Source organism: Vicia villosa, linkage group LG1, assembly GCF_029867415.1.
Source record: "Vicia villosa cultivar HV-30 ecotype Madison, WI linkage group LG1, Vvil1.0, whole genome shotgun sequence".
NCBI classification, from domain to species: Eukaryota; Viridiplantae; Streptophyta; class Magnoliopsida; order Fabales; family Fabaceae; genus Vicia; species Vicia villosa.
The window spans coordinates 68,108,713-68,120,612 of NC_081180.1; the positions used below are offsets into that span (position 1 = coordinate 68,108,713).

The window sequence follows — 11,900 nt, forward strand, 5'->3', positions numbered from 1 at the left end:
TCAAAAATTGGGGTATGACAGCGTCATAGTTATATCCTTGTCCTATGGCTACTCATTATGGGGAATGCTTGGTAACATCTTCCTCATAATGGGTGAAGACGTATAAAAGAATTGTCATTGGCCGCCTTTTCTTTTTGACAAACTGCTCTTGAAGGTAGTCAATTTTTCTATTTAGGTAGAGCGACCACTTTACGTATTATTGTATGTCTGGTTTTGAATCATAAGGCTTTGAAGTGGAGTTATAGGCACATTAGAAGAGTGACAATTCATCTCACGTTCTCATCTCATCCCGATTTTGTATTGGGTTTAGTATGTGTTGGCGTGAAAGGTCTTTAGTATTGGGGTTAATGCTCATGCGTTATTGCGTTAGGCCAAACTTACATCCTTTTAAAATTATACTAACCCATAACCTCCTAAGGATGAAAGTTGTGAGAGCAAGATGCTTAAAAGCATTATCCGGGTTCACTTTCATTGATTCATTCTAAACTTGGTTTTTTTAATAAAGGAAAGTAATTGAATAAAATATGAAAAACAAAAAGGATGAAGACATAAAGCCTGACCCATCAAACAACTAGCAAAAATGATTGTTGGACATACTAAACCTATTCCGTAAAAAACTTTCAAAAGTACAAATAGAAAGTGAATCTTGCCAAATGTCATAATTAGGGGGGAATAGGACAGCCGACTAACAGGGGCCTACGACCCAGCCTACATAGGCCTAAGTCAGGCCAGACTTTTTATGTAAATAGAAAAGGCCTAGGCTTTTTTATAAGCCTATTCAGCTAAAAAGGATAGGCCACAGGTCATATAAAAAGTATTTTAAGTCTATGAGTCCGACCTATTTAAATATATATGAATAATTTTATTATTATCATATTGTATTTTGTACTTTGAATTAAAATATAAAAATAAATCTTAGTTATCTTGAAGAAATTATAAAAATAAGATGAAAAAAAATTATGAGCAATGTCATAAGTTGCTTCCATAAGTTCTCTCAAACAAATAGTATCACAAAATTTATGCTACTAGGTAAACCCAAATAAGCCAATGCAAACAAACATTTAATCTCACTGATGTTTTAATTTATTAGTCTATATATAAAGTTAAGTTGAATGAATTATTTACAAATGTTCAAATGAAATAGGCTTTTCAGTAGGCTAATAGACCAATCAGGCTTTCAAAAAGGCCAAACTCAGACCAAAAAAATAAGCCTACGATAGACTACAGGTCAGACTCAGGCTTTGAATTTTTTAGCAGGCTAGGCTCAGGCTTGGGGAAGCCTAGCTCAGCCCAGTCTATTCCCACCCTTAGTCATAATCAACAAAAAAAACCTCATATTGGTTAATCTATCCGCACATGCATTTGTCTTTCTGAAAGATATCTTGAATATAAAGGAAAATGTAGTGTGTAAAGTATTCTTCTATTTGGTTAAAAGATGTTAAGGGACAATATTCATATTGAAAAATGCACAAATTGCAAAAACCAAGTCAGTTTCAAGTCAAAGATATCTCAAATTCCTTCTATTAGCATATTCGATAGCTACCACGATTCCATAAAATTCAACTTGAAAGGAGTGCAAACTTCAATTTTAGTTGAGAAAGCTCCCAAAATTGTTCATTTAGTATCTCTAAATAAGTCACCATAAGTTAATTTTATAGGATTTCCTCGTGAAGTTTCATCTATATTACACTCAATCCAATTATGATTAAGAAAATAACAGTTAACTTGTATAATTTATACGTAGGAGGATATTGACAGTTGATGTCAAAACATATGATAATTATAAATTCAAAAATACTTTATTCTCACTTCTAATGATACATAACAAATGACAATTGTGTTCACCAGTCAAACAATTAAAAAATATATATTTTGTTGTTAATTGTTAATATGTCTTTTATAAATACTTTACATTAATTTAAAAAGAAATATAAATCGTACAAGCGAATATAAGACATATGTTATCATACATATATACTTTTTTTTATATTGTCATTTATATCTATAACTATATATAAAGAGGATACATGTTTTTGGACTGACTCTTTTTTCATTCCTATTATACCCTCTATAATTCAATTATTTAATTTATTTTTTATTAAAAAAATTAAAAACACGAACAAGTTGTTTACTCACTAGAAATTCAATAACCGCAAAAAAAAAAACTACTGCAAGTTATTAGGTGGTTTTTTAACCACATTTATAACAAAAACTTTTGAAGTTATTAGCTATTTCTTAATGAAGGTCCGGGATGAGTAGATATAACCATTACAACCAAATTACTACCCTAATTTATTTTATTAATGCCATCAATTTCTATAATTACATAGCAATTTGGAATTTTATTCTTCTACTGCATTAGCAATTTGTATCCTTTGTGTCATATTATTATGGACAAATTGCTACCATAATTGACATTAACAAAATTTTATACTGCAGTTGTATAATTGTTTTCTGCATATATCACACCACCAAAATTTTCTCATAAATATACAATCACTTTCCATTCTCTTTTTTAATGCATTGATTTGGGCATTACTCTCACTTTTAATTAGTATCATCTTTCACATTGTATTATGAAGCAAAATTATGATACACATTTGTTGTTTGTTTCTTGCTTTTAACCATCTTTCATTTTTATTATTTGACAAAGTAAACTAAAAAAAAACAGAAAGAGGATGCATTTGATATACCATTTATTATATTTGTTCTTATGTTTTCTTAAATATTCACGTATCATGAAAAATAACTTCTATATAATGATATGAGATTGAAATGAATCTTTAAAAATTACGATGCAGATTTTAAACGTACTAACGTGAAATATTTTTACATAATCAATTTAATACTATGTTAAAGTATTAATGTGTATGTCATACTGATATATTTAAAGATAATTTATAGTATCTCACACAATCTGAAATTTAGTTTCCTAATAAGTAGTAATTTAATTTTTTTTAATTCTGCATTTTAGTTCTAGTTCTTTTCTCTTTCACTATTTATCTCTGGTTGTATGTTTTCGCTTTATATCATGTTTGTTATGTTTTTGAAATTAACATGAATTTCTAAATTAGTAAATTTAATGATATTTTTTATTTATTTAAGGATTGAAATAATTTTTAACACACATCTTTTATTGTTGTGTATATCATATTAACATGTATTTAAAAATAAGTTAATAATATGTTGATAGTTAACAATAGATCATACATGTTATCATTATCATCACCAAATCAAAACACTTTGAATTAAAATTTTAAAAACAAAATTGAATATATTTGAAATTGATGAAGATTTACACTCAAAATTTAATTTCACATAAGAAAAGCAAATAAAGAATAACAAAAATAGATATATCTAATTATGAATAACAATGTAAAAAGTAGGAGCGATAGAAACAAAATACAACATTAAAATTTGATCATATATAAGGGAGGGGGATGAAGGGAGGGAGGGGGAGGGAGAGAGAGAGGGAGGGAGGGAGGGAGAGAGAGAGAGAGAAAGAGAGAGAGTTTTTAGCCTTTAGTAAACTAGAGTTATTGTATGTTTCATAAATTTTAAACATCATTATCTGCTTTTTGCATTATTAAATTGGTCTTAAAAATATTTTTTATTTAGTGTTCATTACTCTGATTTCGATAAGAAATTACTAAAACATATTTAAAGTGAATACTTAGAGTCTTACAAATATTCTATTTTTTAGGGGATAAATGCAAAAAACATCATAAAAGAAGCACATTTTTGCTTTGCTTCTCCTTCAATTTACATATATGGACATTAAAAAAGAGAACAGACAGTCACATGAGAGAGAGAGAGAGGAGGGGGAGAGAGAGAGAGAGAGAGAGAGAGAGAGAGAGAGAGAGAGAGAGAGAGAGAGAGAGAGAGAGAGACGGAGAGGGAGAGAGAGGGAGGGGAGAGAGAGATAGAGAGAGGGGAGGAAGAGATGGAGGGAGAGAGAGATTGCAGATCACAAAGTTTACCTAAAAAGTTTCATTTAAATTTTGACGCCGTGCGCATTAAAAAAGCGGATAAACGGGCACGAGAGTGCCCGTTTAGACGCTAGTACATAATAATAAAACTAATAATAATTTGACCAAAATAACCATAATATAATTTAATATGTTGATATATTTATTTATGTATCTTTTTCGAAGATTGTGAAGAACGAAGGAGAAGAGACCTGGTAATGGAAGTCAGAGACAGTGAGGAATAAAGGAGAAGAAACTTGGTAATAGAAGTCGGAGACAGTGAGAAACGAAGGAGAAGAGATTTGGTAATGGAAGTCGGAGACAGTGAATAATGAAGAAGAAGAGACTTGGTAATAGAAATCGGAGACAGGATTCGAGAGAGAATTAAATTTATTTTCTTATTTTCTTTTAAACTTTTTTAGTTTTGTTACAACAAATCAACAATCATATACTACAAATAGCATAGTGTCAATGAGAGAGGTTTTAAATTGTCATCCAAGTTGTATTTGACATCCCCATATTTGTTTAATGACAAAAATGCCCCTTCTATTTTTATCCCCTTAATGCTCTTTTTTGCTATATATGAATATGAGCCTCATTAAAAAAAAGTCATTTTTAAAAACAAATAAATTATTATAATAGTCGACAAAAACAATATGCCAATGGGTCCCACCGATTACTATCTTTCGAATAAAAGTAAATATTTGTTTAAATCTTCAATTGATTTATTGATTACTTTTATTTATGAAATAAATATAAAATATTTACATATGTGTGAATAACTATTCAACATTAAATAAAATTCATATGGATTTAATAAAGTACACTACGACATTCTTTGTTTTAAAATTGGTCAATCTTTATTGAATGTATTTTACGTAAAACACATAAATAATAAGAATACTTAATTAATATCTATTAAAAAACATAGAGTTTAATAGTTATGCCGTGTAAATTTAATTAGAATATAATGTTAATGTTCTGTCATGTAATATATTTATTCAGATTCATGATCGTCATTGATTGACAGTGTAAAACACTGTTAGTGTATATTTTTTTCCCAAAAACATATTTAAAATGTAAAATATAATATACTAGTAAAATATATCAGAAATATTAATTAAAAGTTAAATAAAATATCATTCAAATATATATTAATTGAAAATCATTGAATAAAAATATAATAAAAAGATTGTAGAAAATATATAATTAAAAAAAGAAAGGGGTAAAGACGCAGTGAAGCATAGTTGCAGTTACTCTCTCTCTCTCTCTCTCTCTCTCTCTCTCTCTCTCTCTCTCTCTCTCTCTCTCTCTCGTCAAAATCGAATGCTGCTTCTCTGAAACCATGACTAGCTCTTCAACTTCCTCTCGCAAGGTTTGTTCCTTTTTCATTCTAATTTTCCGATTCATCTTTTCCTTTTGTTTTTTCACTGTTTCATATTTGTTTTTGTTTTGTGAATTCATGTTGTTCAGAATCTCAGTAAGATTGCCTGCAATAGGCTTCAGAAGGAACTCACTGAATGGCAGGCTAGTCCTCCTGTTGGTTTCAACTACAAAGTCAGTGATAATCTCCAAAGGTATTATTCTTTTCACCCACAATTTTTTATTTTAATTGATGTGTTACTTTGTTTAGGCCTAATTTTTGAAATTGGTGAAATGGGTTTTGTGCTAATGGGTTTAGGTTTGTTTTCCCCTTTTCAAGTTTTGTTTTTTATTAGGTTTTGGTGATGTTGTTGGTTTTATAAATTGGAGGGTTTATGCACTTTCAATTTAAATATGTGGTTGATTATGTTCGGTGAATGTCGGGTGGCCTAATAGCGGAAACCTGATAGCAGGTGACCCACCTGATTTTAAATAAGGCTCTGATACCACGTTAAGAATGTGTTGTTGGGCCTAACTCAACTCTACAAAACCGGCTTGTAGGGTGAAGGTTGCCCCCACTTATAAGCACATGGCCTGACTATATATTGTCTGATGTGAGACTCTTAACATTGCGTGGCGAAATATTATTTTTCTTTTATTAACTGAAGGTTTGTTATTTTGGTTCTCAAAGGTGGGTTATTGAAGTGATTGGTGCTCCTGGGACACTTTATGCTAATGAGACTTACAAGCTTCAGGTTGATTTCCCGGAGCATTATCCAATGGAAGCTCCACAGGTTGTTAATAAGCCGTTGGATTAAGGTTTCTCTTTACCGTTTCACCATTTTTGTGGCTAGTTTTTTTAGTCTGACTTTTGTTATGGATGGTTATTCATAGGTCATATTTATGAATCCGGCTCCAATGCATCCACATATCTACAGCAATGGGCATATTTGTTTAGGTATACTGTTTACTCTTTGTTTTAGGGGAGAGCGAATCCTTAGAGATCAATCTTTCCCCAATTTGTATTTATCTCTGTCATCGTAAATATCATTAAACTTAATAGGATCCCTAATATAGTTTTATGCAAATAAAGAAAGAGATAGACACAAAAGGTACTGTGAAATTTTTCCCTTGGTTTGTTTGTATCATCTTTTCTGCCACTTTGTTTTTACTGTTATTATCTGGTGAATGTTTCTTCATTGCCCCGGTTTCCTTTCAAGTCATCACATTCAGGTTTATTATTTCTTGCTAAATTGTTGATAGAAAAAGCATTTAAATTGATTTTGAATATAAAGGTATTGCTCAAACTAAAGGGAAAATTTTACCGCACATCTATAAGAATGACAATGTTGAATAGGATAAAGTGTTGAGAAGTGGGCAGTGAAGGTCAACATGAGAGTAAACAGTGTAGCGGAAATGAAAATGTTGTGCTGGATAAATGAAAATACTAGACGCGATAGGATTGAGAATGGGAGCATTAGAGGGAGGGTTTGTGTTAGCACCTATTGTAAAAAACTATTGTTTAATATCGACTTAGGTGGTTAGGACATGTGTGAAGGAGACCGGTAGACTTCGTAGTAAGGAAAGTATATCAAATGGAAGATAGCTCAATTGCCAAAGGCAAAGGAAGCCCAAGAAAAGCTATAGATTAAACAATTAAGAAAGAGAGGCCAATGATTTGACTAAAAATATGACCTATGATAGAATATAATGTTTTGGATTGATCCACGTGGCACGTAGCCGATCCAACCTAGTGGGAAAAGACTTGGTTTTTGTTGAATATGTTGACACTGTGAATTTGAAGTGTAACTGAGTAGGAGATAGGAAAGCTCTGATAATATGATATGCACGAGGAATAAGTGAAAGCTTGCATGATGAGTCTCCCATAAGTTTCTTCTATGTTTCTATGCCAGAAAATCTTTTTTAATTTTTTCAAAATATTTAAACATTGCAAGTCATGAAAGCGTTTCTGTAGCTGCTAGGTCTAAATTTGGATAAATTATCATGTATTGCGGCAATGATAAACCCAACTTCCTAAACTACTTGCTTTTTAATGCAAAGATTTAGTTTCTGTATCTCAAGTTATGTTTTGATCAGCTGTGTGTATTACTCTTTACTCCCAGAAACCATAAAAACTTCTCCTGAGTTTCAGCCTGTAATTGCTTCTCTTGTTTTATCTGTTTCTTCCTATCAAGTACTGGGAGGACTCATTGGGAGTTAACGCTTCAAAATGTTTAAGAAACTTTCTAATGAAATATGTATGCTTTTTGGTGGTGAGCTGACATTTGATATGCTTTATGAAATTATGCAGATATATTGTATGATTCATGGTCCCCTGCTATGACTGTTAGTTCTGTATGCATCAGCATTCTCTCAATGCTTTCAAGCTCAACTGGGAAGGTGTGAATCTATTGTACATATAATGCGTTCGTTTGTTTTTCCGTATAATTCCAGTATACACATACGCACGCGCATGTTACCATGTATGTGCATCTTTTGGCATGATATATCATCCATTTGGTTTTCTATATCAATTTACTTAGCAACTGTTTTGATCTCTTCTACAGCAACGCCCTGAAGATAATGACCGTTATGTAAAGAACTGTAGAAATGGCAGATCTCCCAAGGAGACAAGGTGGTGGTTCCATGATGATAAAGTATAATAACTGGTAATAAATTCACAAAATTAGAATAGAGGATTATCCTTTCAAAAGGGAAAAATATGAAGCGGGGAAAAGCATTTTGAGAAACTAGGATGCCTTGAAAAGCTTAACTCTCCTGTAAATTGGAATTACCCCTCATTTGATAATATGAGGAAACAAACTCAGATTATTGTGTTTAACCTGCATGTCAGATAAATGTTCCTTTTTATTGATTTTCTTTCTAATGATTTTATGTCATGCTTGTATGCCTTTTTTCGCGCCACACATTCAAATTGATAGAATGGAAATTGTTTCCTACTCGTGTGCTAATGAAGTGATTTTTACACCCTTTCGCACATGGGCGATGTAACACAATAGAAAAACAAAGAGACGCTCATAAAATTAACACAATCCACCATAATTACGGTTTAAAGACTAATCACAAGTAGATTTTTGAAAATTGAGCAAATAAAATGAGAGCATGTTTGGAACTTCAGTGAAAGACGTCTCAGCACACGGTGGTAGGTAGCCGAAGCTACTTCTTGAAGTTTTTCATATTACAACAAATCCTAATGTATTTCAAATCAACATAATATTTGAAATAGAGAAGCAATGTAGTTGAAGAATTGATCTAGTTCTGTTTTTTCAAGCCCAACATGTGTAGTGCTAGTCCAAAGTAGTTGAACCTGTATGCCAATCTGATAAATTCTAGCTTAAATTTACTCCATGGAGGATACCTTGGTTCAATTTCAAGGCAAAGGTATCTATGCATTACAGCTTTTTCATGGCTGAATGTGTCAAAGGAGTATTTTCCATGGTACCTACCAATACCACTCTGTCCAACACCTCCAAATGGTAGTGTATCACATAAAAACTGCACATACAATAAAATGACACTGTTTTAGAATGGAGAGAGAGAATGCTATATTAGTAAATAGACATTTTTTACATTAATCTTTGCTTTATTAAACGAAAATTAAGTGAGGTAAGAGAAGCATTACTTGAACCAGTGTGTCATTAAATGTGACACTTCCTGAGGATGTTTCTGATACAATCTTTCTCTTGAAAGCTTCATTTTTGGTGAATGCATAGATGGCAAGAGGTTTTGGTTTTGAGTTTATAAATTCAATACTTTCCTGAATTTTGTTCACCTGTATAAATGGCAAGTTAAAAATTCATAGAGATAATCACATTATGTGTGAGAACTGAGAATATGAATATGGATTGCTGATTCTCACTGTGATCACTGGAAGAAATGGACCAAAGATTTCTTCTGTCATGATTTCAGCATCTAGTGGTGGATCTAACAAGATTGTTGGCTCAATAAACCTGACAAATTTGAAAGTAATTGATTAATTAAATTAATGTGATTACTATTCACTTGATAGTATTTTGTTTATGTTTGAATTGAGTGAGTTTGGCAGAATCACATGGCACCGAAATTATAGCAAAAAATATTAATTGAAACTTTAACCAAATCACTATGTCAGTGTCGTTTTGTGAATCTCATTGTAATTCCAAAAGTACATAGATGTGTATGTGCGAGTTTGGACTGATAGTGAATTTGACAGAATTATATCATGTTATCATGATTTTAGTAAGTTTTACACTTTTAATTTTGTTGTGATTTCGTCAAACTCATTGCAATTTTAAACATGCACGACGTGAAATAGTGGAAAAAGAAAACTAGTGGATAGTGATTATAGGAAGATAGTGAGAGACTACTCTTACAGGTTTGCTTCATCAACTGAACCACCATGAACTATTGAAGCAGCAACAAGAGGGTCTTTGAGAAGATTGCACAGTCTTTGAAAGTGCTGTTTGTTTACTATTCTTGACAGTACCTTTGACTCTATCATGTTATCACCATAAAATATTCTCACAAACTTCTTTAATAGTTCAATCTAGAAGAAAACCAAAAAAAAAGTTACTATTAGAATTAAAACTTGATAGCTTATAATGTACAATGAATATTACCAATTCAGATGAGTGCTTCTCCTCAACAAGCACATAATCGATTCCTATGCATGCTTGTCCACTACAGATTCCCCACTTTGCTCCTACTATTCTTTTCACTGCCATCTTGGTTAAAAAAAAAAGCAAACTAAATTAGACCTAGAAATTCTTTACTGTGACATGCAATAGTAATTAAATCATGGTAGCATCATTGTCTCCACGTCTCAATTAGTCAACAGATACAGTTAATGTGACCACGATTGTGGCGCTTCAACCATAATTGCAGTTATGAACTATGCGAGTTACCTTAAAATCTGAAGGATTGGAAAGGTAATCAAATATAGCAGGACATTTTCCACCTAGCTCTAGAGTCACAGGAGTTAAATTTCTTGCAGCAGAAGTCATAACTATGCTTGCCACTCTTGGACTTCCTGAAATTTTCATACACCATATAAAGATAATTCTAGAACAAGAGTTCAGTTTGTAGAATGAGATAATAAGCAAAAACTCGTGCAGTCAATATATTGGTGGTCATTGGATTGAAATCAGACAGTTCAAATTTTAACATAGATTTAAACTGTCAGATACTAATCCAACTAGTACTAATGTGCTGACCGCATCAATGTTTGAGATTATTGACAATAGAAAATCTGAATTTGGTTGTTATTATGAAGAATAATACCAGTGAAGAATATTTTGTCAAATTTATGTTGCAGAAGTTTTTCACAGACATCTCCTCCACCCTCAACGACCTTTACGGCATTAGTATCCAAGTAGCGAGGAATAGTGTTCGCAAGAAAAGAAGAGCATGCTGGAGCTTGCTCTGATGGTTTTATCAGAACAACATTTCCAGCAGATATTGCCCCAATTATTGGATCCAAAGCCAACACTGCATACAGTATATGTTAAATCACCAAAGTATGACAAGAATCAAACCATTTTAGAAGAATATTTCACGACTCACCGATCGGAAAGTTCCAAGATGAAAAAATAAGAACCACGCCAAGTGGTTCTGGCAATAACTCTCCCTTTGAAGGGAAGAACAGAAGAGGCATACTGCTCTGCAGTATTATCAGCACCAACATGGAAAATAAGTTAACATATATAGAGTTGTGCATCATGAGGAAATAGAAGAACCTACCTTTTTAGGAGCCATCCATTTTTCAACACTGTTCAAAGAGTTTTGTGCTGATTTTTCTACCCCTCCAATCTACAAAAGTAACCAATTGAACTCAGTAACACAATTTTAAGGAAAACACATGATAAAAATTAAGACGATAACCTCGTCGCGGTAAGCTTCAACAGGGTGCTTCCCAAGATCTTGGTTAAGAGCTTTAGATATAGCATCTTCATTTTCATGAACAAGGTCAAGTAAAGCTTGGAGCTGGTTTTTTCTCCATGCAACACTTTTTGTTTTTCCTGTTTTGAAGTATTGACTCAACTCTCTTACAGTCTCCTCAACTTCCATGCCAGTATTGTTGTTCATTGTAGGATTAATGTGTTGATTTTTGTTGTTGTTGTTGTTTTCTACAACACTGTCTATGTGTAAACACACTGTGTCTGTGGAACATGGATTTTTATGGTGTGGTGAGGGTCTCATAAATGCCAAGTTGGTTGAATCACCTAACCAACACTAATTGGGCGAAAGTTTTATTTTTGGTGTGTCCTTTACTACTGCCCATTTATAACTTCTTCACTGCATTTATTGATTCCTTCCTAATTAGGTTAGAAGGAAGTGAGTAACCATTATTACTAGATAAGCTGCATGGATTAAATAAATGGACTAGTATGGCAACTCCAATTATGATACGTGGGAAGTTACACATATAAAGAAAAAAATTATATAAAAAAATGAATGACAAAAATCAACATAAAAGTTTATGAGTCCTTGAATGAACAATAATCTTAAAATACTGTTCAAATTTCCAATCCTAAAATCTTCATTTATCTCCCATCATGATAAGTAGAACCG

General features: G+C 32.2%; 1 protein-coding gene and 1 pseudogene across 1 annotated transcript; one reads left to right on the top strand and one right to left on the bottom strand.

Annotated features, from left to right (window-relative positions):
* Positions 1-5,208: 5,208 nt before the first annotated feature.
* Positions 5,209-8,230, top strand: LOC131640530 (probable ubiquitin-conjugating enzyme E2 16; annotated as a pseudogene).
* Positions 8,231-8,432: 202 nt separating this feature from the next.
* On the bottom strand, positions 8,433-11,560 carry LOC131640523 (aldehyde dehydrogenase family 3 member F1). The gene is made up of 10 exons (XM_058910925.1): positions 11,211-11,560; positions 11,070-11,138; positions 10,893-10,989; positions 10,611-10,817; positions 10,235-10,359; positions 9,950-10,054; positions 9,704-9,876; positions 9,211-9,301; positions 8,974-9,123; positions 8,433-8,846 (listed from the first exon to the last, which is right to left on the bottom strand). Exons 1-10 carry the CDS (start codon positions 11,526-11,528, stop codon positions 8,604-8,606), a joined length of 1,578 nt encoding a protein of 525 aa, XP_058766908.1. The 5' UTR covers positions 11,529-11,560; the 3' UTR covers positions 8,433-8,603.
* Between the last annotated feature and the right edge of the window lie 340 nt (positions 11,561-11,900).

Coding starts and splice junctions, on each gene's coding strand:
- LOC131640523 (XM_058910925.1), bottom strand. CDS start 11,528: ATGAGACCCTCACCACACCATAAAAATCCATGTTCCACAGACACAGTG. Junction 10,990..11,069: donor AATGGATGGCTCCTAAAAAG/GTAGGTTCTTCT, acceptor ATAATACTGCAG/AGCAGTATGCCTCTTCTGTT. Junction 10,360..10,610: donor TGACAAAATATTCTTCACTG/GTATTATTCTTC, acceptor TGAAAATTTCAG/GAAGTCCAAGAGTGGCAAGC.